Here is a 26406-nt window from a genome sequence, read left to right on the forward strand (position 1 = left end):
AGCAGGCTCCATGCAGGGAGCCCGACGTGGGGACTCGATCCCGGGTCTCCAGGATCAGGCCTTGGACTGAAGGCGGCACTAAACCGCTGAGCCACCTGGGCTGCCCCACACTGTATCCACTCTTATTTAACATTGTGTTATATCCAGTGTATTAGGCAAAAAATAAAGGAAAAAAGCAAGGGTACTAAGAATTAGAGTAAAACAGTTGCTGTTTATATAGATGATATGATTATGTATCTGCAAAACCCAAAGGAATCTGGAAAACTACAAAGTATTTAGTGGAGGATATAAGATTAATATATAGAAAGAATCTTCTTCACATATACAAATAGTAACCGGTTGGAAGAAATAATGGAGAGCAGTCCCTCTTTATAGTAATAAAAACCACATTATTTAGGAAAACACTTAGCAAGCAACCTGCAAAAACTAATATGAGAAGTGCTAAAACAGTACTGACAGATACAGAAGTAGAAGTGTACAAATGGAAAGACGGACCACATTTATGGGCAGCATGGGTCTTCATCAGAAAGATGCCAGTTCTCCCAGAGCTAAATTTAATGTGATACCCAAAAAAGTGTCATTAGGGATTTTTCTAAATTGCATAAGCTAATTAGTTATAAGCTTATTTGGAAGAATAAGCAAAGGTAGCCAGGAAATCCCTGCAAACAAGTGCAAGGAGGGAGGGCTAGTATTGCCAGACATGAAAACATACTTGTTAATGAAATAATGTGGTCCCAACATGAAGAGCCGCTGCCAAGTCATAGGACAGAGGATCCAGAAGTATGACCAGGTGCTCATGGAAACCTGGTTGTGATAAAGGCAGCATCTACGTCAGGCGAGGGAGCAGAAGGCATCAGAAAAATGATGTTGGAAATCAGGAAAAGGATATATATATATATATATATGTAAAAGGATAAAATCCCATCCATTGCTCACCATACAAATTCCAAAAAGATGGAAGATCTAAATGTAAAAATGAAACTATCTAAATACTAGCAAAAACATAGGTGATTCTTAGAACCTGGAAGTACAGAAACTTCCAATGGTGAGTCACCATCTACAAGTGATAAGGGGAATTAATCCACTTGACTCTATAAAAGCCAATTTCTGCATGTCTAGAAATAACAAAAAGCAAATAATACACTGGGGGAAATATTTACAATTTTTAAAAAGAGCAGGGGTTGGGGAGGGGCAGAGGGAGACAGAGAGAGAATCTTGAGCAGACTCCCCGGCAAGCAAGGAACCCGGAGTGGGGTTCCATCTCACAATCCACGTGACCTGAGCAGAAACCAAGGGTTGGACACTCACCTGACAGGCTCCCACGTGCCCCAGCATTTATAATTTATTTTTTTTATTTTTATTTTTTTTTTAGCATTTATAATTTAAAGCAGAAGTTGATATCCTTAATTTGTAAAGAGCAAAAGTAGAGAAAAACAGTAACCCAGTAGCAAAAGATACTAATGAATTCATAGAAAAAAAATGCAGTTGAATTTTAAACATATGTATATAAAAAGGCTCAACCTCATTCTTAAAAAGAATGCAAATTAAAACTAAAGATACCATTTTTCTTCAAGCAAATTGGCAATAATCCCTAAATTTGAGAACCTACATTCTTGTGAGTCTGTGAGGAAACAGGCTCTCTTAAAATGCTTTTGGGAACACCCTGTACAACTTCTACAGAGGGGAATTCGACAATATCTAGAAAAAGGTTGGGGTGTCTGAGTGGCTCAGTGGGTTAAGCATCTGCCTTGGGCTCAGGTCATGACCACAGGGTCATGATGGAGCCCCGGTGCGGGCTCTCAGCTTGGTGAGAAGCCTGCTTCTCCCTCTCTGCCTGCCACCCTGACTGCTCTCTCTGTCAAATAAGGAAATAAATAAAATCTTAAAAAAAAATCTAGAAAAATATTATGTACCTTTACCACTTGACCCCCCAATCCTATGTCTGAGACTGTAGGCTAAAAAGCAGCTGTCAAAAATACAAAATGCCATTAACATACAGTTATTTACTGAATACTATTTGTAACAGCAAAAAACTGGAGATGACTCAAATATAACCAAAATATCCATCAATAAACTTTGAGACTTTTGATACTTTCACATAACTGAGTGTGTGTGTGTGTGTATATATATATATATATACGTATATATATATATGAATGCATATTGTAAATGCATGTGTTTATGTGTATACTAGCTTCTGCTTTCAAAAAGGAACAATGGAAAAATAACCACCTTGGAGAAAGCAAACAAATGGCAAGGGGATATAGGTAGGGACAAGGATGGACACTATACACTATACTTACCTGAATGTACTTTTTTTTTTTTTAAGATTTGTTTATTCATGAGAGACACAGAGACAGAGACACAGGCAGAGGGAGAAGCAGGCTCCATGCAGGGAGCCCGACGTGGGTCTCGAATGGGTCTCCAGGATCACACCCTGGGCTGAAGGCAACGCTAAGCTGCTGAGCCACCCGAGCTGCCCAATGTACCTTTTTTTGTGTGTCGTTTTGACTTTGAAACCATGCTGTTTTGTTTTTACATAATTTAAAAGTGAAATTAAGTCACAAGGGAAAAAAAAATCTTTAAAATATATTTTTAAATACTGAAACAAATGAACCTATAGTGAAGAAATACTTCAAGTGACTTGAAGACAATTCTGACTCAGCATCCTTGATGGGATGTATCCTAATGGCAAAAAAGAAACCCCAAGAAATCTTAACATTACATTCAGTGGGTTAGTGTAGCACATATGCATATATCAATTTATTCACACACACACACACACACACACACACACACACAATTTCCTCCTACACATCTGTAACTTCCATCTCCTACAGAGACTGGGCTCTCATTATCATAAAAGTTGACATTTTCAAAAATTCACAAAAATAGAGAAAATGGTAAAATAACCCCCCATGTGCTCATCAACCAATAACATTCAACAATTACAATTTTGTCATCTAGATTCATTGATGTGTGGAGTATTTGAAAGCAAATCTCAAGCATCAAAAATAAAATTTATGTGAAAAAAACAATTTGTGGCTTTCTCTGGGGTCAGAGCAGGAGCAGGAAATGGACTAGAGGGGAGCTGAAGGGAATCTTCCCGGGTGATGGAAATGATCACGATTTCATAGAATATGGATTACAGGAGTCCAAGCATGTGTAAAAATACAGGGAGTTGTACACTTTAAGATTTGTGTATCTGTGTACCTTTACAAATACAAAAAATAAAAAATGAAACCTTCTAGTTAGGATTTTTTTTCCCTTTTCCTTTTAAAGTTAGCAATTCTGGATGCCTGGGTGACTCAGTTGGTTAAGCATCTATCTTCAGCTCAGGTCATGATCCTGGGGTCCTGGAATCAAGCCCCACGTCTGGGCCCCCTGCTCAGTGGGGAGTCGGCTTTGCCCTTTCCCTCTGTCTCTCCACTTGCTTGTGTGTGCTCTTTTTCACATTAATAAAAATCTTTAAAAAAAGGGTGGGGGATGCCTGGGTGGCTCAGTGGTAAACATCCGCCTTTGGCTCAGGGTGTGATCCTGGAGTCCCGGGATGGAGTCCTGCATCGGGCTCCCTGCATGGAACTGCTTCTCCCTCTGCCTGTGTCTCTGCCTCTCTCCGTGTCTTTCATGAATAAATAAATCTTAAAAAAATAACAAATTTAAATAGCAATTCTGGAACTCCCTTTTCTATGTTCTAGACTTTAGCAAATTAGTAAATATATCTAGGATAATGAGAGCAGACAACAAAAGCCAAGGAAAGCCAGCTCTCTCAAGCCAAAGGACCAGAAAAGGCAGCCTATAAAGGCAAAGAACTTTTAGACGGTAGTTGCCCAATTCAAGCCCAACCCCCTGGAAAAACCATGGTCCTCGGTGCCACCCCGTAAGTAGAGGCCAAGTGGAGAGCTTAGATTTCCTCCCTTGCTTGGCTGTAATGTGGTCTCCCCAACCCAGTCGCCTATTGTCATGGCACAGAAGATGTAGTGAGGAGCTGTGGCTTTCACCCCAGCCTGATGGTGTGCCACCCTCCAACCCCTGCCCCGTGGTGTCAGCGGAGGCCACATGGGGAGCCTACATCTGCCCCGCTCCAGCAGGTATCAGCCCTTCCACCCCCGTGGTATCAGTGGAGCCCATGTTCTCCAGGAGGATGCAGTGATGAGGTGGGTACCCTGCCCCCCTCCCCCCACCGCCTGTGTCAAAGGAGGCTGAGTCCTGAGCCTGAACCTCCACGTCCACCTGGTGATACGCCTACCCCCCCCACTTGGCCCAGCTGTGTGTGCCACAGAAGGCCTGCTACAACATGAGATTAAATAAGATCCAGAGTCTCCTCCAAATGTCCATATACAAAAAAGTCACACTTCTGTACCACGAACCAGGAAAATCTCAACCTGAATGAGAAAAGGCGATCAACAAATAGCAACATGGAGAGGACACAGATGTTGGAATTACCTGCAAGGATATTAAAGCAGCCGTAAAAAAGATTTTTAAAATCTTCCAAGAAAAATTATCAATATGCTTGAAACATTAAAAAAAAAAAAAAGCCTCTGCAAAGAATTAAAAGAAATGGAAATTTGAGAACCAAAAAATAAAAAATCTCACTGGATGGGCTGAACAGCAGTGTGGAGGGGAAAAGGGAAAGAATTAGGGACTCAGAAAGAAAATGGAAATGGCCCCATATGAATAGAAACAACAGCAGACTCTCCACAGGGAGCCCGATGCAGGACTCGATCCCAGGACCCCGGGGTCACGCCCGGGGCCGAAGGCAGACGCTCAACCACTGAGCCCTCCAGGGGTCCCTCCCCATTGAATTATTTTGCTATTCTCATCTCAAGTCATTTTCCCTCTGCCTGTGTCCCTGCCTCTGCGTCTCATGAATAAATAAAATCTTAAAAAATAGTAATTCAGTGGTGCTAGAACTGAATATTCGTATGGAAGGCAGAGAGGCTTGACCCCCACCTCACACTTCCCTGCTCCACGCACACACGCAAACGGTGACTCAAGTGGATCGGGGACCTGAACGTAAAAGGCAAAACTTAAGATTAAAAAAAAGAAAAGGTAACATCTTCATGAGCGGGGTAGGGAAGGGCTTCTTAAAGGTCAGTATTAGCCATAAAGCAAAAACTGATAAATCGGACTTCATCAAAACCAAAACCACCCTCTCCTCTAGAGGGGAGGCACTTGTCCCACACACGACTTTGCCAGGAACATGTACAGGACGATCGCGAGCCGCTGTGCGGGACGGAGGAGGCAGGACAAGGCAGGGCTCAGCCAGCACAGGAAGCCGCGGCCTCCTCAGACCCGGGGACAGGGCAGCGCGCACCGCGGGCCGGGCCGGGCGCCTCCATGGCTCCCCGATGGCTCCCCGATGGCTCCTCCACGGCTCGGGGATCACCGCCGGCCGGGTGGGGCAGGGTGGGGCAGGGTGGGGCCGGTCGGCGGTTTCTCACAAGCGTCCTCCACGCGCACCTCGCCTGTGACCCAGCGTCCCGCCCCGAGCCCGACAGAAGGACGACGTGTCCACGAAAACCCTTGGGCCACAGCGCCTCAGGCGGCCGAACCCCTAGTGCCCCCAATACTCCGAGCCTCCGCGCAGGGGCTACTGCAGGACACACGCGCGCCCGCGACCCAAAGGCGCCCACTACCCACGGGCCCCGGGCTGAGGAGCCTTGGAAACCTCGCGCGGGGGGAGCCAGATGCCACAGGGCCCCTCCTCGGGAAGGTGCGGGCAGGCCAGGCCGGGCACACGGCAGCACTAAGGCCCACCCCCACCCGGGCAGCTTTAGGTCGCCGCAGCTCCAGCTCCCCGTTTGCAAATCGTATCCCCGCCTCCATGACAAAGCAAGAGTTGGAGGTGAGGGCCCCTGAGGTCAAGATGAAGGCTCGTAATCTAGCTTTTAAATTCTGCAACTAATTGAAGTTCCTGGGTGGTAAATGACCTTGAACGATTTTGACGATTTTTAGTTTCATCAATGCAACTTAAATTCCTACAAGTGTGTGTGAGCTTAAAATATATTTTGGGTTAGTTTCTTAATATCTTTCCCCCTTCATCATCGATGAGGGGGATCCATCTTGCTTTAGGACTCATGGACTGAGCTGTACCCCCCCGCCCCCCCATGGCTTTACTAGGGCCCGAATTCACCTCCTGCCCAGTATTCTCTAAGCAACCTTCATGACTTCTACTCTATTAAATTTTCTTCCAAACCGAGGCCAGCTGTAAAAGTTTTAGGAGTTTGTGGTATCTCTTACTTAGCATCTGACCTTCTTCTCTAAACCACAAGAGTGTGGTGTTCTCTCCTACTTTTCATGTGAAAACAAAACATTAAAACATAATTTCCCAAATGACTGAAACCACTTACACATTTTGCCTATTTCATAAATTTCTCATCAAGCTAAAATATGACAATGTTGAATTTTGTTACTATCAAAACTGGACTCACAAAAGTCTGTGAGCAAATTCAATAATACTTTCATTCTTTGTAAACTTTTTAAAAGAAAAAATTAACATAAAAAATGAAAAAAAAATGAGGTAAGGAATAGAGCTCGTTGGTAAGTCATTAATGGAAAGATTTTATTTGGTTCAATTTTGTGAAGGCTTTTCATGCTCTATTTATATCACATAAGCCAAAACGTGTCAGTCCACTTTTACACTTTTACAAGTGCTCCTAAGAAAGCACCGGAGGACTCTAAATTCAAGGCATAAAAGCAACTAAAGATAAGCAGCGTGCTGCAAACAGCAAAGTGGCCGGCTAGAAGAAAACGGGTCTTATCTTTTTTTTTCCTAATAAATAGAGCAACCATCTTAAATGTATATATTTTGAATGTAACACAAAAAGACTTGGAAAAAATCTAAATGCCATCTAGAGGATTCGATTTTAAAACTAGACAAATCTATCCAGTGTAAAAAAGTCTCGCTCAGCAGTGGGTTTCTCACCTCCTTCCTATTTCTGTCAGATCTTTACAAAACTGTGCCAACACTTCCATTTTACCTCTTCTGAGCCTTACCTGAGACTTAACATGTAGTAGTCACGGGTTTTCACAGAAAACCCTGCCATTGGGCCAGAATTTCCTCTTCCTCCTTCTCTAGAAATGCTAGTTTCCAAGAAACTGTAAAACTGCAGGCAATTTAGTGAAAAAACAGTGCAACGTGTGGCGTCTGAACACCTGCAGGGCAGGGCTGGTGCCATTACGGGCCGACGCCCAGCACCGCACAGCCTTTGGAACGGTCGAGACTGGCCCTGGAGAACTCAGGCCAGGGAAAGAGCGTCGTGTGACACCCGAAGAGCAGACTGTGAAGGGCCGGGCCTGAGCCGCTGAGGACGCAGCACAGCACACTGCACACTCGGGGCCGACCCACTGCTTCACGAGAGCCTAATGAAAGGTAAATAAGACCACTACTCAGATTTTTTTGTGTGAGAACGATATTTAGTTGCTTTAAGTTACACAGCATACACTTTTCCATTTCCGTTTTTTTTCACAGGAATTTACCGTTCACTGTGGGGCCTACGTACAATTGAAATGTTCAATCTTCATCAAACTAAATTCTGTTGAGCATATTCTTGTAAGTCTTCTGGGAACTGATGACAATGTATCCAATGTCAAATTTTTTAACAAAATAGAAGTCTATAAATATTTTGGCATTTTATAACAGTTACTAGTATAGCCGGAGGACTCATAAACTCCATAGTAGAGGCTCCATGGCTTAGGATGAATATGCCTCATCTCTTACCCCTCTCTCTGGGGGATTTTACTAACAAAAACAATAGAATAGCGTCTTTTCACTGACCAAAGCAACCACCGTGTTGATCAGATCACACTGACACTTGCAAGTGACCAAAATTAGGTGACAAGCATGTGAGGAGGTGGCAGGGGCACAGCCTCCTCAGAGAGAGCAGCCAAGGATGGCGTGGCGAGGGAAGGGCTGAGTAGTCAGCACGGGTTTCATGGTACGGGATTACTTAACCTGGTCCTTAAAACCAGAAAAATCGGAGGTAAAAAATCAACACCACTCTTATTAGTGACACTGAATAAAAAAAAAAAAAAAAAAAGCCAGGGCTCTTCGCTGATAGGGTTACAAGCATTAGGCAAAAAATAGACAACAGAAGTCAAATCAAGTCAATATGGAGCAGTAATAAAATGTAAAAATAAGACATCATCAAACTACAGTGGATGTTATTCTGGGACTCAAAATTTGGAAGATACCTAATTAAAAGCCTACTCCCCCCCCCAAAAAAAAATCCAAAGTGAAAAAGTATCAATTTTAGTAAAGATACCAACATACATATAGACAGATATATATACACATGAATAATGCAACAGATTTACAGAGATGTTAATTTGGCACTTCTTGGATTTTTAAAGAAAGTAAATACAGATATCTTTGCATAACAAATTTTCATTCTGGAGAAACAAGATTTAGAAATAAAAGGTTCAAACATCTCCCTTCTTAAAGATAACATTGACACAGATTAACTTTACCCGTTAAAACTCCCGGTTGGCAACTTTATAAATCTGTCTTGAGATCCCTAACTCCACAAGCATGACAAAGTTATTTCAGTTTCTATCAGTGATACCTGGTTTATCCACTTTTAGTACATGTACCATTTGGCCAGAAGTCCATAAATAATAATAATGTTTTCAATGTAGAAATCTGAAAGGTCTAAAGGGAAGTACTGCTCAGTAGATAAATTCTCCTGGAATTTCTTGTAGCAAAGGTTCTTCAAATTTAAATCGTTTGGAAATGGCCTTTTGCTCCATTTTCTCTTTTTCAGACTGTCTGCATTGTCCTAAAGTATATGAAGTAAATACAATTAACTCCTCTGTTACAACTGATTCCTCGGTTTCTGGTTTCTGAGTATCTGAATTAATTTCAGGCACAGAATCACCTTCTTGGAGTGCATTGGCTTCTGCTAATGCCCCTTTCACCTTGAACGAAGGATCCTGAATACTGCTCTCCGTCAACCACGGGTGTTTTAGACATTCTTCAGCTGTGGCTCGATCTCTGTGATTAGGAGACACATTTCACACTTAGGACAAGATAGTTTAAAACTTCAATTATAAATTAAAGCATACTGGGGGCGCCTGCCTGGCTCTGTGGGTGGAGCGTGTGACCTCAGGGTTGGGAGTCTGAGTTCTACGCTGGGTGGAGAGATTACTTAAAATCTTAAAACTAAATAAATTAGAGCATAAGGTATATTTATTGTATTATATTTGGGGAGGTACCAAGAGTTGACAAGACTCTCCTTGTGATTCCTGAATCAGACTGGAAGTTTTGGCATTTGTGTGCAAATGCCATTCCTACAATGTTGAAAAAACATTTTAAGATAATCTCTGAAGAGCCCTTTTGGGAGACCAAGCGGATAGACAATATCTGTTATGCTGAGAGGCAGCTCACATTTCCTAGAAATATTTTCATTTTTTACATTTTCTTTCAACATTTATAATAATAAGCTCAAGGTTTCATCTAGTGTAATGTCGATATTTTCCTGCCTTCGTTTTGGTGTTTCAGTTCAACCTGCTTTTGTCCAGAGAAGATCACTCAAAAATGGACAAGGATCAATATTAACTATACTTACTCAGGTTTCTTAACTAAAAGTGTCTTGATGAAGTCAATAGCTGACTCGGACACAACATCAAATTCTTCCTCAGAATAACTTAAACTCATCTGAGAGATGTTTAGGAAGGTTTCTTGTTTATTATCACCTAAGAAAGGTGATATTCCTGTGAGCATGACATATGTTAACACTCCAATGCTCCTAAATCAGAATGAAAATGGAGGAAAAATTAGTATCATATTCATTTCTTGAAACTAATTTGATCAAATTTTTTATAAATAACTTACCACATATCCGTCGCCATGCTGATAGGATCATAACTAAGAATTTCAGGAGCTAGTATCAGAAACAGAAGAACACATTTAGCCATGTGAAAAAAAAAGTCCCTAATTTGCTCTTTAATATAAAATTTGTTTAAATACTTGTCAGAAACTCTAAGACACCATCAAGATTTGGGCTAACATGAAATAAATTAACATTATGTAAAGTAACATGAATTACTGTAAAGTCCAACTAGTTGTAATTAATTTGTGTATTTTTCACACCAGCACCCTCCATGGTTGGGTCTTAATATTTTTAAAATATCTAAATGCCTAAGTACTGTAATAGGAACTGACAAGTCTGACACCTTCCTCTTCCCGTACCCTCTATGAGCAAGCTCATACCCAACAGATTCTTGCTTTTAAATCGTTCTCAATGCCATCCGTGACCCTTCGTCCCTATCGCCCGCACCCAAGGCCCTGGCACTTTCCCCTCCACTCATTCCACCTCCCTGATCCATTCTCCGTGCTGCAGCCAGAGGGGGCTCTCAAAATGCCCACCCACTGACAAAAAGTCAGTCAAGAAGGTTAAAGGAAAAACTGAGCATTCTCAGAGGACATGCACCATACAGAAGGACAACAACGGTGCCTCTGTAGAGTCCTGAAACAGTAGGCTTTGATGACATTGTGTGACATTTATGTGCTGTCACACGTAAAGCAATACAGACACTCTCAAACGTGCAAGGACTCAGGAGAAATTCATGAAAATCTGCCTTGAAAGAAGAACGTACTCATTAATACAATCCACTCAACCAAAAGATGATTTTTTTTTAAGGACGTGACTAGGAAGACAGGGAATCAAGTACTGAATCCATTTAAAACCAGATCAAAGACTAAACAACTGACATAATTACAGTTAAAACAAACAAAAAGAATGAAGATGTTCTAATCCTAGGAAAAAACAAAACCCTCAAGTCACATGCTCACTGTTGGCTGGGGACAAGCCCCGTCCCCCGGTATGAGGGAGGAAGAACAGGCTGGGAGAAAACGTTAGGTAGGCTAATTTCTGATACTGCGCCGTGAAACAGAGGTCGTGAGTCTTATTTTAAAGTTTTTAAAGAAACTACTAGGAAATTTAGAATGCAGTGCACAGCATCCAAACTACTGGAGGCGAAAAGTGAAATACGAAGGGGTCAAAGGCAGTGGGAGGTGGGGGCAGGAGGCAACAGCAGCTCCCTTTCCTGCGTCTGTTACATGCAGACCACCGAGCGCCGGCAGGCAGTGCTGTTACAGCCCCGCTTTAGGGACAGAGGACGGGAGGGGTCAGGACCGGCACGGAGGCAGGTGGCCCGGGCAGGTGACCTGGGAAGACAAGCGCTCGGCCCCGACAGTGCGGCCACAGACAGGAGAGGCTCCGGTTTTTCTATGTACTTCGGAGTTATCTTTAGTTTTCTTGGAGCGGGTATTACTTTTATCAGAGATAATTCTGGTTTTTTTTGGGGGGGGTGGGGGGGCTCTTGGGAGAAAACGCAGAATTGGCCCAAAGGACAGAAAGCAGGACAAAAGCCTGACACCATCCTTGGGCTCAGCGGGTACCACAGGGCCCTCCGCCTCGGCGTCCCGGGCCGAGCGCGCTCTGGGCCGCTTTCCGGGGAGCCCTCCTCAGTCCTACCTAGTGGTGCCGACACCCCCGGGACTAAGCACCGTGGCCCTGGGAGCGCGCCCGTGCCGGCTCCCGTCGGGCACCCGAGGGCCGGCCGCAGAGCTCTGGGCTCCGTCCCGGTGCTCCTACTGCCAAACGGCTTTGTCTCCCCCCGGCTCGCCGGGCCTCCCGGCCTCGTGTCGTCTGGGATGGGCTTTCCCTTGCAAGCCACGGCCCGCCACCCCTGCTCCCCGAGGCCCCGCGCCCACGCGTGTCTACAAGGAGGCCTGGGCGGCCCGGGCCGGGAACGCAGGGGCCTGTCTGCGCACCGACGCCCGGAGCCTCAGGCAAACGCCCTTCCCTTCGGGCCCAGGCCACAGCCTCCTCTGTCCCGCGGCTGCTGCCACCCGCCACCGAAGCCGTCCTCCTCCCCGCCCCCCGGACGGCGGCCCGCTGCTTCTGTGACCCTCAGCATCGCGAGGAGCTGCTCCGTCTCTGAAGTGTTCAAATGTCCACGTTGTAAAGGTCCCGACCTTCCATCCCCTCCTGCCCTGCTCTGCGTACAGATACCGCTTCTTTTACCCTCATTCGCACCACGAATCCTTCTGCGCCCTATTTTACCTCCCGGTCTATCAAAAAGTCACAGTTTACTTATTCCTGCACCTACACCTACAAGCCACGACTCCCCACTTCAGCTGCTCTGCTGCGAGCACCTTCCAGGCTTAACTCCTTTCTCTGCCAGAAGCGCTCCACCTGCGTCTGACCGAAAGCAGGTCCTCCCCTCCGTGTCACGCACCTACGGGATCACGGGCTGGCCACTACCTTGACACTGCTTGCTATGAGCTGGAGGTTCCTTAGCGGCCCTTACCTGTTAAATATCCCCCTACCTCTGGACAACTTGATATCTTACACATTTTTATGAAGAAAATCCTCTTTTATTCCTTTTAGTGGCAATCCCTTCAAATTCTCTTAGCCTTTCAGGAAGGGGATCACCAATTTGGTACCTTCCTCTTTAGGGTTTACCATTTTTAAATTTTTAAACAAAAGAAGGAGTCTCCGATGGTGGGATTTGAGCATGGCAGGTGGCTGGCCCCACTATGAATCATGCCGCACAGAGTCCCCTAACGAAGATGACGTCTGACCCCAAACACAGAACATAAGCCCCTCTTAGGAGTACCTACCTACATATTCCGGAGTACCCATAATTTCTCGGAGCTCTTCACTGTTCTTCATTATTCGTGAAAGACCAAAATCAACTATCTTTATGTCACCCAGTGGAGATTCACTGGTCAGCAGAATGTTCTGAGGCTAAAAAAAATAACAGGGAAAGAACGAGTGTCCATAAAACACGCACACTTCACCTGTGACACAGAGACTGACAAATTGAACAGTAAGCAGTCACTGACTAAACAGTATTTTTACAGGGACGCCTGGGTGGCCCAGTAGTTGAGCGTCTGCCTTTGGCTCAGGGTGTGACCCCGGGGTCCTGGGATTGAGTCCTGCATCGGGCTCCCTGCATGGAGCCTGCTTCTCCCTCTGCCTGTGTCTCTGCCTCTCTGTCTCTTGTGAATAAAATAAATAAATGAAATCTTTAAAAAAAAATAAAATAAAAAAATAAAATAAAACCAGATCTTTTCATTGGGCTGAAATAGGCCACACCTTCAACTCCCACCCCCGAGCAAGGCCATTGATTGGGTAAACGGCTCGGGCAAGGGCTCTCCCTTCAGCCCCAGCAGACCCATGCCTCTCCTCCTACTCCTGGTCCCGAGACCCAGGCCAGGCACTGGGGGGAGCCATCCTAAGGTACCCTGTCTCCTTCATTTCCAGTCACGCCTCATGCCGAGTGAAGTCGCTGGCCTGCCAATGCCAAGTCCTAAATCTCTGAACCCCCGCTGCTTCAGGTCTGGGCTCTCGTGAGCTCTCACCTGGCCACGTCCCCCTGCCTCTAGCTCCCCGCACCCTCCACCCATCCTTCACTGCACAATGACCTTGCCGTGCTGTCTTTAGGACACAAGTTGCTAGTCCTCACCGACAAACACTCTCTCACATGGGACGCATCTGACGGGCAGGCGAGAGCCACCCGACGACACAGAATCAGTAACATTCGTGGTCCTAGAGTCACGTTTGTTACCCAAATAAAAATAACCTAGGACATCTTTAAGTATAAAGTCAATCCTACATTATGCACAGGATATAAAATTCATTTCAATTCTTAAAATGAAATGACACATGAAAGGTTTATGTTGCTCAGGGAACCCCTTGCTACAGCACCCCAGTGTTCTCTGATCTGGCTGGGCTCCTCCTCAGGGCCGGCAGGCAACCTATGGGCCAGATCCCACAGCGGCCGTCCCTCCACCAGAGGTGCACGGCCCACCTCAGGCCCTTGCCTGCCGGACGCCTGCCCAGGAAGCCTGCTCCCCTTCGCCGCCTCACAGGCCCACCCCTCCCTCCGTGCTGGCAGGTCTGGAGGAAGCACGGGTTCCCAAGAGAGCCTCCTGTGACCTTCCCGGGAGGGTGACGCCTGCCCGGGCCTACCTCACATCCTGTGCAGGGCCGACACATCCCACAGGTCATTGCCCGCACTCTCCTGTCCCCTCCGTCACACTGTGGTTCTCCAGAGGTTTCAGCGCAAACGTGGACAGTTCCTTGCCTTCCACGCACATTCAAACCCTCCCTCTGACCCTTGTCTCACTCGCAACCAAGGGCACACGTGCAGGCCTCAGGGGCCACCTCAGCGGCGCCGGACACGGGCCTCTCCTTCCTCGCTCTCTCGGCTCCCACAGCAGAGCACGGCCCTGGCCTTCCTCGGGATGCTCCGGCTGCTCCCCTCCTTTGTGGTCCACCTTCCTTCAAGTGGCCCAATACCCGGCGGGTCTCATGCTCACCCCAGACGTGGGTCTGCAGCCAGGCTTTGCTGTCACCTGCACGTTATGAGTCAGGATCTTTACCTCTGGCTCAGGCATCTTCAGCCAACTGCTTACCTCATCCCTCCCGCCTGACGTTGCACGGCTACCCCTCACTCCGCAGGCCCCTAACAGCGAAGGTCCCTCCCACACAGAGGCCCCGCATGCCACTGACTGTCACCTCGAGGACGCCACTCCTGCCCAGCAATGTAGAAGGAAACACGCATGGCCACTGGGTCATTCCTCTCTCCCCACTTTCTCCTTACTTAGCTCACATTTCATTACATCCTACTGAGTATAAATCCTACATTTAGCCATTTCTAGACTTTATTTTTCTCCCACTACAGACCACTCGTTCAAGGTACCATCGGGTTCTGCTCCACTGCGGCGACAGCCTGCAAATGGTGTGCTAGGATCCGCGTTGCCCACACTACAGACCGAAGCCTCTCCCGCACTACGTAAGTTGGCCTGTCGCCCCTGCCTGAGCCCTTCGGTGGCTGCCCGTTACCCTGCGCTGCCAAACTACCCACGTGGCACCCGAAGCCCTGCCAGCTGGGGCACCTCCTGGGGGATGCCCATCATAACCTGCTCCCCGTGGCTCGGCCACAGGGGAGGCTGTCTCGGGGGCCAGCCTTCAGGCTCTCCCACTCGCTCGCTCGCCCACAACAGCATCTTTTACACTTTTCCCCGTTGGTCTTTGCCTAGTGTCAGCTCGCTGAGAAGACCTGGGGGGACACTGAAACAGATCCTAACGATGTTCAACAGTGAAGAACTGCAGCGGCAAACAGCAAGTTGAGGTCTGGGTGGTTCCCCTCTTCTGAAAGGGCTACAGTCACCCCCGCCATCCACCCTGCCCTTTCTCCTTAAGGACAGGCTTGTGGATCTAGCCAAGTCTGGCTTCAGGAACAGAGAAGGGAAGAAGCCACAGCCCACAGGCCCCAGTCCCGGGCACTCTGGCAGCGCCAGCAGCAGTGCCGGCACCCAGGAGGCACACACCGTTTGCTGTTTGAGTAAAGGAAGGAACAGAACTAACTATAAAGAACAATCTGTTAATTTATTTACTTTTAAAGATTTTATTTATTTATTCATGAGAGGCACGCAGAGACACAAGCAGAGGGAGAAGCAGGCTCCCTGCGGGGAGCCCGATGCAGGACTCGATCCTGGGACCCCGGGGTCATGACCTGAGCCACTCAGGTGCTCCTATACAAAAGAATTTCAAAGGAAGGCAGGAGCTGTAAACAGGAGTAACAGCAAGTGCCTGGTGACGGCGCAGGCGCGTTCACCATCAGAAGAGAAAACCGAGGGAAGTACCTCGCAGGCTCCACTAACTCGGTGCGTTTCAGGTGCGCTTGTAGACAAAGCGCCCAGGAAATAAATGAACAGGAGGGAAGAGGTCAGCCTTGCAGGATCACACAGGAGATAAATGAGCCGACCTTGGACGAGAAAAAGGACTTTGTGGCCTATTGAAAAAAAAATGTTATTGATTGCTTCCTGGGAAAACAAGAGAAAATGAGACCTAAGCCCCCTGTTCTTTGGGAGCCTTACCTTCTAATGGGAACAAACAAGTACGAAGAAAGTAACGATACCTCGGGTAATTTTAGGCCCCATGGAAGACCCCAGAATCAGGGAAGGGGCACAAGCGCGCCTGCTGGGTGTGCGTCCGTGTGCACACGTAGGTCATGTTCAGGGTGGTCAGGGAGCAGCCCGGGGCAAGGAAGGACCTTGCCAGAAGCAAGAACAAGCTCCTCATGGAGAAGCTGCAAATGGAGAAGGGCACAGAGGTGGAAGGGGACAAGGGGTGGCAGGCACCAGACTGCTAAGGAAATGCGGGCCGGGAACCCGAGGGCTCTGTGAGCCATTCTGGAAGAACTGGCACAGGGCACATTCCAGGGACAGAAAAGGTCACCTGCCAGAGAATATACGGGTGAGCCCATATAGCGTGAGGCGAGCAAGGGATTATCAAACATAAGAGTATGTCCTTGTAGAATGTGCCTCTACCCTGTTTTTAAAGGCTTCAGAGAGAGAGAGAGAGGGAGGGAGATATGATGAAACATGGAATAATTTAAAAAGAAAAAAAAAACCCAGAGGCAACTTTGCAGGTTACAGTGGCAAGATCCACAGCCCACTGTGACCGATGCCGTGCAGGAGCAGAAACAACACGGTGTTTCGGTCATTCACCGGCTACTACAGTCAGCTCGGCAAGACAGGACACTGGTTCCATTTTGATTCTCAGCCCCAGGAAGGGAGGCACCTGCAGCACCACCCAGGACAGCTGCAAGTGCCACCTGGAGAGAATTCAGGGCCGAGGGTGCTGCCTTGGAGGGCGAGGCCACAGGGGAGACTGAGCCCACCGACGAGAACCCGGCAAGAAGAGAAGCGGCCGAGATGGGTTCGGGCTGCTAAGTCCATCTACGGGGGCAAGGACGGGGACGGCAGTCTGAGGAGTGAGGCTAAGAACCCAGGCATCATGTTGAGGAAGGAGAGTCAGCAAGAAGAGGGTCACACCAGACCCGGGGAGGGATGACGACCAAGAAAAGGCCACTGAGTACAGCAAATAAACAAGCTCTGAAGGGCTTCCGAGGGAGTAGTTTTTAGTAAAACTGTGGGAGAAAATCCTCGGTTGAAAAATAAGTTGAGAGGCTAAACGGTCCATTGCAGGCCCTTCTGGCTTCATTAGCCGTGGATATCCTCTACACCAGGGCCGTCCTACGGGAAGGTCATGCAAGTCCCAGAATGAAACCTCAAATTTCCTAGTAGCCACCTTATCAAAAGTAAAATGAAACCGATGAAATTAATTTTAATATTTCTTTAATTCAGCAAGTCTAAAATATTATCCCTTCAACAGTATGTAATATGTATGGGTATTAAGCGATTTTATTCTTTTTTTTTTGCCCGTACTCAGTCCTGGAAACCTGGCGTGGAGAGCACATTTTGCACCTCTCTCTGCTCTCAAGAGCTCAACAGCCACAAATGGCCAGTGCTACTGGACTGAACAGTGCAGCTGTGAACTCCTTTAATTAAAAAAAAAAAAAAATTCCAAATGATACCCCAATAAATGTTCAGGGAATTCTTACCATCTCTTGCATACCATCCTAATTTATTACCACTGTGCAATTATGGAATGGTAGTTCATCTTGAGAACACATTCATAAAAACTAAGACTCTCTGTCTATAGTGAAAAGAACCATCTTGCGGCTCAGTGTAATCTGTAATTTTGTACAAAAAACTGTTTTCTTAATCATAGAAGATTTTGGCTAGAGTAAAAACTTAAAACTGAACAGAAAGACAAGAACAACATATTGCTGTCACTAGAGAAGTGTGGACTGCAGAGGCACGCTAAAGTGTTAGAAATTACCCAAACCAGATAAAGCACCCGCTCCTGCCACAACTGCCAAAGGACTGAAAATGCACAACCGATCAGTGTTAGAAGCAATTTCTTTTTGATGATAAAACGAGAGGTTTTGGTAAGGTGTATAAATAAGCTCCATTATAAAGCTACACTCTCTTTGTTAATTAGATCTATTTCTTTAGGAAAAAAAGAAACTACGGTTATGAATCTTGAGACTTTTCAAGGCAATTTTAGTGTTATTACATAAATGAAATACTACGGTAAAGTAAAATGTCACTATTCAGACAAATTAAATGAGAGACGTTTGCCTGTTATACATATTCATCACTGAACATGTTTTGCCCTTCCCAGTACATAAAAAAAAATGCCAAGAGAAATATTGCTAAGTGGAAATCTTCACCATATTGTAAGGTCCGCCTGTGATTACTAAAACATGCAGTCTGTGAATGTTCTTAAATACCATTTCTTCCCTTAAAATAGCTTGCGTTTTTCCCCCTTACTTTTTGTTTACGCTTTACATTTCCTGGGAAATGCCTTCTTGAGCAATCGTGTAAAAACTAGTTATCATGAAAAAAACACCACCAGGTGTGGTGGTGATGCAGTAAATGCTAAATTAATGTGATCAAATTCTTAAAATGTTATTGTATTTGAAATCTAGGCCCAATCACATGCATCCGTCATCCGCCAAAGTGAGAGACCCGTCAAACAGCTGACAGAGGGACGGGTAGGAAAAACACATCTGACCATCAGAGCTCTTTCACCAAATTTCACAGTTAATGCTTATTACCTAGTTTCTACCAACTGTGCCCTGCTTTGACCACAGGCACATTTTAAAAAATAGACCTTACTCCTCTAAATAAAACAGAAGGACAATTACAGGACCTTAACCTGTCAGTCTTTGACGGCGACTTAGACCCGCTTCCAGTAAGTGAAATGCATGTGCTGGAAACACGGAGAAGTACGTGAGCATTACAGCTAGTCACGCCTCCTTTCTAGGGAGTCTGGGTCACGATGAAGAAGTTGGGCTTACGAGGCCTATTTAAGATGCATGGATCCTCGGTGGTGAGAGAGAAAACAAACGGTCACTGAGAGGCACAAGGACAGTGGAAGAAACAGGAAACACAGTGTCTACAAACAGGCAGTAGGGAGATCTCCGTAAAATCTTCTTTCTCTTGGGGGAATCCTTTCATTTATCGTGGGGTCTTCATCTCTGTATATAACCCGTTCAGCAGTTACTGCACACTCACCCTGGGGTAGGATCACCGTCCGGTTGAGGCTAACTTGCTTACTTAGCCTGAGGGTACCATGGACAAAATTTTAAGGAACATTTTATTCAAGTGGACTTTTTGTTTATTAAAACCCAGGTCGTAGTGCAGACACAGGTGAACACGACTGTCTAGATCAGTTTGGGAGACTGGTTAGAAATGTCACCCCTCTTTTTTTTTTTTTTTTTTAAAGATTTTATTTATTTATTCATGATAGTCACACAGAGAGAGAGAGAGGCAGAGACATAGGCAGAGGGAGAAGCAGGCTCCACGCAGGGAGCCCGATGTGGGATTCGATCCCGGGTCTCCAGGATCGCGCCCTGGGCCAAAGGCAGGCGTCAAACCGCTGCGCCACCCAGGGATCCCTCTCACCCCTCTTTCAAGTAATTTGTTGATGTTCCAACTGTCAGGGACCAACTGAAATCTCAAAAGGGAAAGTTCCAGCTTCGGGTTCTGCTGCTCCGCATCTCCCCGGACACATCGGACAGGCTGGACAAGCTCACGACGACTACCTCGAGGAGGACTGCTCAAGGATCGACCGACAAAGGACCATTCAAACACAGGGGGCGCCGGCTTTTAAGACTGGCTTTCTTTGGGTTCTTTCTGGTCAAGTCCATCCCCTGACCGAAGTAAAAGCAGCCCACTATGCCAGTGACTAATTCACCAACTGAGATTATTTTGAGGCTTGTAGCTTTGTCCTGACTCTGCTAGAGTTGCTGTTTCTCACATTTGTCAATCGTGCCATGATTTACATGAAATGAATGGGCTTTCCCTTAATCACAGTTTAGGGTCCTTTCTATTTCTGCAGTCCTATAAACAGTCCACGATCTGCATCTGCTACCCCTCAAAGCATTTGCCATGTTCAATGGAAGATATCTGGCTGAGAGTCATCAGTGAATCAGTGCTTTGGCAAACTGCCCATCTGGGGTCTGACCTGAAGCCAAACAGCATATTTCCCATTGTGACAATTATCTCTTTTATAGGAGCAACTACAGTAGTCTAACCTACCTACTTCTTGTCTCTGGGACAAGAATTTTCCATTTTAACCATAATGGAGAAATAATCTACTAAGTCCAAGTTACCCTAGACATGGGGATTATTAATATTCCAGAATTGCAACTTAAGTTCAAAAAAAAAAAAGATTTAGCTTTGTAGCTTTCTAGCTCTTCCGGAGACTGAGAGTCAACATTACAAGCATAAATTGTCACTGGGCAGATGGCTGTTAAAAGGTGTGGGACAGTAGACTCTCTGTCCAGACTCACAGAGGTCACAGACAGTCAACTGGAGATGACCTTTTGGTAGAAATCATTTCCATCTGCACGGCTGCCACACCAGCCCCATCTCCAACCTTCCCCCTTCAGCGGTTCACTTAGGGACACATCTGACTGCACCTGTGACTGGAAGGCAGAGGGACGGCTGAGAACCCACCAGACCACCTCGTCTTCTGGTTCCTCTGGGCCTAGGAAACATCAAGAGTCCAGTTTCCAACATCAAAGGCCCATCATCAAAGCCTCTATTAAATCCAGAGAGAACTCTACACCAAGTATACCAGGGAGAAAGGAATATGATTTATACGGAGTGTACTGGGGAGAAAGGGATATAATTTCCTTGAGTAAATACACAGTTAAACCTGGTATTCAGGAACTTAATTTTCACCTTCGGCTGCTTTCAAGTAACATCAAAGACCCATGACATATAATGTTAGCAACCTGTCTGACTTGCTACTTAATTAGTTCCTGAATAATAGTTACAGGTTAAGCTGTCATAAATCGAAAGCGTATTTCCTACAGGTACAAGGGAAAGCGTACTTCCTACAGGTACAAGGTTATTTAAATTGGGGCTCATTCCTAGAAGTCCTTTTTACTTACATCATAAAACTAGCAAAACATTATAAAAAAAAATGAATATGACTTTCCATAGTGTATAAAGCCAAACATGAAAAAAAAAAAAAAAAGCCTAGTACAAATGTTACTTGTGGGAATTCTTCGGCACGGCTGACACTAACTGAGGCTTCTTAAAGTCCGAGTGCACTGAAGTCTGGACTGCAGAGACCATCCTCCTGGCTAAGTGCTCCCAAGGGAGGCTTGGGTGGGTATTTCTTGCAGCAAGGATCTCTGAATTTCCAAGCATATGACACACTAAAGGTAAAAAACCAGGCCCCGGTTCCCTCACCCATGCTATGAGGGTTTTACCTACGTGATCTCTCAGGCCACTTTCGCTTTAACATCCTGGGACTACCTACAGGTACACACATGTCCACACCTGCCCTCAAAAAGTGCCACTGTAACTACCATAGTCTACAGTGCTGTACCCATGCATTCTAGCCACTGTACTAAAAAAATTAGTATCTTTGAGAAAAAAATGTTTATGGAATGAATTTCAATTGGCATTTTTCAGAAAAGCACGAGAAAGTCTCTAAATTGTTTTCTTTCCCTTGTATTTTTCTGTAGGAAACTAGTATCTGAAGGAGTACCCATCACCCTTCCACCTTATTTCAGAATTCCTTATGGAATTCTATCAAGCTTCCTTTAGAAGTCCACCTCCAGAGTACACACTGTACACTCTTCCTCAGTGCTCCCTCCAGCAGGGAAGATGAACCCTGCTGTTTACCCAGCACCCCTGCCCACCGGTGTCCCATCCTGCCAGACAGCGCTTCCCAAAATGGCGCCTGGGCCCGCATCATGTGGCCCTACGCTGAACTAGAAACTCTGGAATGGGGCCTAGCAATGTGCTTCAACAAGCCTTTCCTGGTGATTCTGATCCCTTCCAAGTCGGAGGACCACTGCCACAAGCATCTGCCTTCTGCTAGAGGGCAAACTACAGCAGAGGCGGGACAGAGCAGCAGACGATGAGGAGTCAGATAAGTCGGGGTCAGGAGAGCCTTTCTTGGGTCCAGGGGCTCAGCCCCACTCAGGTTCCCTGCCTTTCTTCCCCCTATCTCCTCTGGCTGACAAGTCACTGGTGTGTTCCTGGAGGAATGTTTCCTTCCCCCCAGCCACACCTGGGCTCGATATGGAAGCAGCCAATCAACAAGGACCTTGGGCTTTCCCACCCCCGATGCCTGAAGGAATGCACGAGGGATACCCGTGGTGGACTGGACGCTCACCTTTGTCTCCCGAGTACCCACCCACTTTCTGTTCTTTTACAAACAGAGCTGGTCTGAGAAGCCATCCTTTCCCCGCTCTCAGTCCAAATAAAAATTGGGATGGGAGGAGGACTTTACCCCTCCAAGGTTGGAACAAATGACACTGGTAATGCTGGCTGGGCCAGTCGAAACCCTGCACCGGCCTCCCCCACCCAACCCCGTACATCTGTTAGTTGATTTGGTCACATCAATCTCAGGACTTCTGAGAGAGCTAACAAGTAGAGCCTGGCTCTCTCCAGCTGAATCTCTGGACAAGTATAAGACTAAAATGGCAGCATCTAACTTACTACCATCTTACCGCCATTCTGAGAAAGCAGAGCTGAGGACGGACGAAAAACCAACTAGGTGTAATAATTGAATTAATGAACAGTGTCATACCTTAGGACAGAATTATACCTGGGCTTTTTACCAATAAAATTTCCTCTGTTGCTTCCCCTACTTTCGGCTGAAATTCCGATTACTCGAAAGCATCATAACTGATATACAGCCCTTTGTGTATTCTTTCTTCCCGCCTCCCCTTCCTTCTTTGATAATTTTAAGTTAGATATTTATCTGCCTCTAATTTCTCTGGTTCTCTATTTTATTTACTGCCAACTGCCTAATTTTCTAACACTGTTTTTCAGATATTCCTGCTAAAAAGTCATCTATCTCTTCATGACATTTGAAACCCCTGGAATGTGGCCTTTCCTCAATTGTCAACATCTCCTACTTCATCTCTCAATTCTAGGGACACGATTCCATTTATATTTGACCAACAATTTTTCCTAACTCTTATGAGTTAATTTTATCTCTATTTTCTACAATTCTCTTATATTTTCTTTATCTATCCTAAATCCCTTTTTCCTCTTTTTAAGGTCTAGCTCAAACCCTATCTCTCATCAGAAGAATTCACCTACCCTCCCAATATCCTCCAAGCTCCGTTTTTTGAGGAAAAGTATTATTATTTATCTTTCTATGTACACACATGTACATTACCTCCCTGATAAAACCAACTGGCTAGAAGATAAGAGACTTGATGTTTATTTCCTTATTACATAATAAAACACACAAACTTGATAGATGTTTGAGTAAATCATTGTTAAATACTTTACACCTGGAGTATCATTCTCTAGCAAGCTCAAAATTGTAAAGTAATTTAGATCTTACCTTCAAATCAAGATGAACTACATCATGAGCATGTAAAAAGCGGACACCTTCTAATATCTGCCTCATGAGTCTTTGAACATCTTTTTCTTTAAAGGCTTCTTCTCTGTCTGCAACACACTGGTCAAAGATCTCACCTCCAGCAGCACTAAAGAAGGGGAGAAGCATACTTTAATTATAAAGGCAAGGGCTCATTAAAAACATTTAGTCTCTTTTGTCTTTAACATTTTACACATTAAGTATCTTGAGATAAACTACCATTTGAGTGTGCGTAAACTTTTGTCTACTTGCCTAATTCCATTTTTTTTTGATAAAAACGTGACGCCTCTAATATGAGCTAAGATTAGCATTTCCAAAACTAAATAAAAACATCAGTTTAAGAGTTTCAAGAACTTAAATTTTAATAGTAAGAGACACTAACACACTTTCAAGAGAAAATTCTCAAGAATTTTTAATTACAGAATACACAGAAATATTATTTTTATAAAACATACTAATGAAAATAAAGCAGATGCCCTCCAATTAAAGACCCCTTCCCTGATCCCAGCTGGAGCCACATCTAGAAGGTAAGTGCTATTCTCTCCTTGGTGTACTATATCCTTCCAGATAAAAATGAAATGTATATATGAAAATATGTATCAGATGTATACAAAAATATTAGGTGCATGGATTTAAAAAAATGGTAAACAGGACACATTCTACTGATACTGTTCTACAACCTTTTCTTACTTAAACATGTCTTAAGAACTTTCCATGATGCTTTTAAAATTATCTATCTCATAATTTTGAACTCCTATCCCTGTGGATAGATAAACCTGAAGCCTTTGATGGACATTTTAGTTATTCACAATTATAAACAACGTTGTGATGAGAAGGCACATTACAGTTTCTCACATGTTTGCTTACTTGCCAGGAGCTCCTCAAGCATAGATACCCAGAACAAAACAGCTGGAGTGAAGGGTACGTGCATTTAAAATTTTAATAGGAAAAGCCTATCCTCACCAAAAGAGCGATACTGATTTAAACTTTCTTCCAACCTCTGGACAAATCATCTCTGTCTGTTTTCCTCCAAAGAATTTTGCCAATAAGAGAAAAAAAAATCAACATTTAAAAATTTGTATTCCTCTTTGGCAAAAAGCCCATACTTAAACATCCATTCGTATCATAAATGAGAGCTATGTCATATCTCAAAATTTCCTTTATGTGTCAAGAAAAAAAGACTAAGTTGCTTTCATAAAGTTCGTATAAAGTTGACATGAAATCTGTAACTCCAAAGAGCCATATTGCTGTCAGACCAGAGCTACTTATTAATTTCCGTTTAGTATGATAGTTTAGTTCTCTTTTCTTTCCTTTTCTGTTAAAGCAACCTATTTCCAAATTCTGCCCATATAAGGAAACAGGACTGGTCACCAAAATTAGATAAGAACATATTTAAGTTTAGCTGAACAGTTGCAGGTGACGAAAGTGAAAGCAAATATTTCCTTGGCTGATAAGGTTTTCATTTTGGCTAAAACATATACAACTGATTTTTTTTATTATATTTTGACTACAGTACTTTAAAAGCCACCTATGAAAGCATTAAAACCATTTTTATGTATTTAGTTGTAAAATGCTCATCACATATTCCAGCACAGTAAAAGTAACGCACAAGTCATAAGGAAAGAAAAGGTGAACATTCACAACGTAATTACAGAGTAAATTCATTACGGCCTGGCAGTCCTGTGTACCGTTGGTATGGATTTGAAGACCTAAAGCAAAAGTCAGTATGGGCTGGGTCAGCTCAGTTCCAAGCAGCTAGAGATGCACCCTGATGTAAATACGCTCTCTGCACACGCACGCGCACGCACACACACCACAGTTTGGCAGTTACACCCAGAACTGCCCGTGTTCCTCAACTAAAACAGAGAACTGTACTTCGGTACAGTTCGGTACAGGTAAAAGTTTCCCAATCACAATTTATTGTCCTCTGGGGAACTCAGCTCACTACCATTCACAATAAAATTCAATACAGGTTAATTTACACTAAGTGCAAAGATTTCTTTATCTAAAATTAAGAGCAATTTATTATTAGTTCTTTCCACTCTATGGTTTACCCATTCTTTTTCTTTTTTTTAGGTTTACCCATTCTTCCTTTAATGTAAGGGTTTCCTTTGTTTTCCCAACAATTTCAGTAGTTTACATAAGCACAGAACTACAGTTCTCTGAAAATTTTTGAGGATGTATTTATTTTTTTTTTTAAGAGTTTATTTATCTATTCATGAGAGACACACAGAGAGAGGCATAGGCAGAGGGAGAAGCAGGCTCCCTGCAGGGAGCCCGATGCGGAACTCGATCCCAGGACCCCAGGATCACGCCCTGAGCCGAAGGCAGACGCTCAACCACTGAGCCATCCAGGCATCCCGAGGATGTATTTCAAATGCAGACTATTAAAGAAGCTGTGAAGGCCAATCTTCAGCGACCAGAAATACTTACACACCCTCTGGTACAATGTGTAATCATCCTATCCTACGTCTGCTTAAGTCTAAGCCAGACTTCATTAACTGTCATATTAACTAATGGAACTAAACAAAATTTTAAGAACAATTTGTGACATTAAAAGCATCTGTTGAGTACGGTTAACAGGAAATATAAGAACAGTACCAACTACTTCACACAAAGTATCTTCCTTTACACAGGAAGGAAGTGAAACACTTCAAGTCTTGTTGGGCCCTATCTTTTGGCTACAGCAACATTTCCACAGTTAGATTATGGTGTACTTACTTCAGTAGTGTGTACTTTCCACTACTATAAAATTATCTAGAAACTGAGTAATTATTACAAGTTACATATACTTTATCAAAAATTTATTTAAAAACATTAATTCAAGAGCTTTTCACAAAAATTTTTACACAAAATTATTTTTAATTTAAATTCAACTAATTAACACGTAGTATATTAGTCTGAGGTAGAGGTCAGTGATGTATCGGTTATATAACACCCGGTGCTTGTTACATCATGTGCCCTCTTACTGCCTATCACCCAGTTACCCCATACCCCCTCCCATGTTCCTTCCAGTGACTCTCAGTTTGTTTCCTATGATTAAGAGTCTCTTATGGTTTGTCTACCTCTCTGATTATGTCTTTATTTTTCCCTCCCTGCCTCTATGCTCCTG

General features: G+C 44.6%; 1 protein-coding gene across 2 annotated transcripts in view; it reads right to left on the minus strand.

Moving 5' to 3' along the window:
* Nucleotides 1-7061: 7061 nt before the first annotated feature.
* Nucleotides 7062-26406, minus strand: part of STK17A (serine/threonine kinase 17a) — a 38038-nt gene continuing 18693 nt past the window's right edge. Inside the window, exons 3-8 of one of the 2 annotated variants that reach the window (XM_041774067.1) lie at nt 23259-23403; nt 12632-12758; nt 9836-9884; nt 9570-9749; nt 8880-8995; nt 7062-8780 (exon numbers count right to left, since the gene is read on the minus strand). In XM_041774067.1, coding sequence (XP_041630001.1) covers nt 8671-8780; nt 8880-8995; nt 9570-9749; nt 9836-9884; nt 12632-12758; nt 23259-23403 — 727 coding nt within the window. In that variant the 3' untranslated portion in view covers nt 7062-8670. Of the gene's footprint in view, nt 8996-9569; nt 9750-9835; nt 9885-12631; nt 12759-23258; nt 23404-26406 lie in introns of both variants that reach the window. The other variant, XM_041774066.1, reaches the window with a different exon arrangement.

Source organism: Vulpes lagopus, chromosome 11 (assembly GCF_018345385.1).
Source record: "Vulpes lagopus strain Blue_001 chromosome 11, ASM1834538v1, whole genome shotgun sequence".
Taxonomy (NCBI): Eukaryota; Metazoa; Chordata; class Mammalia; order Carnivora; family Canidae; genus Vulpes; species Vulpes lagopus.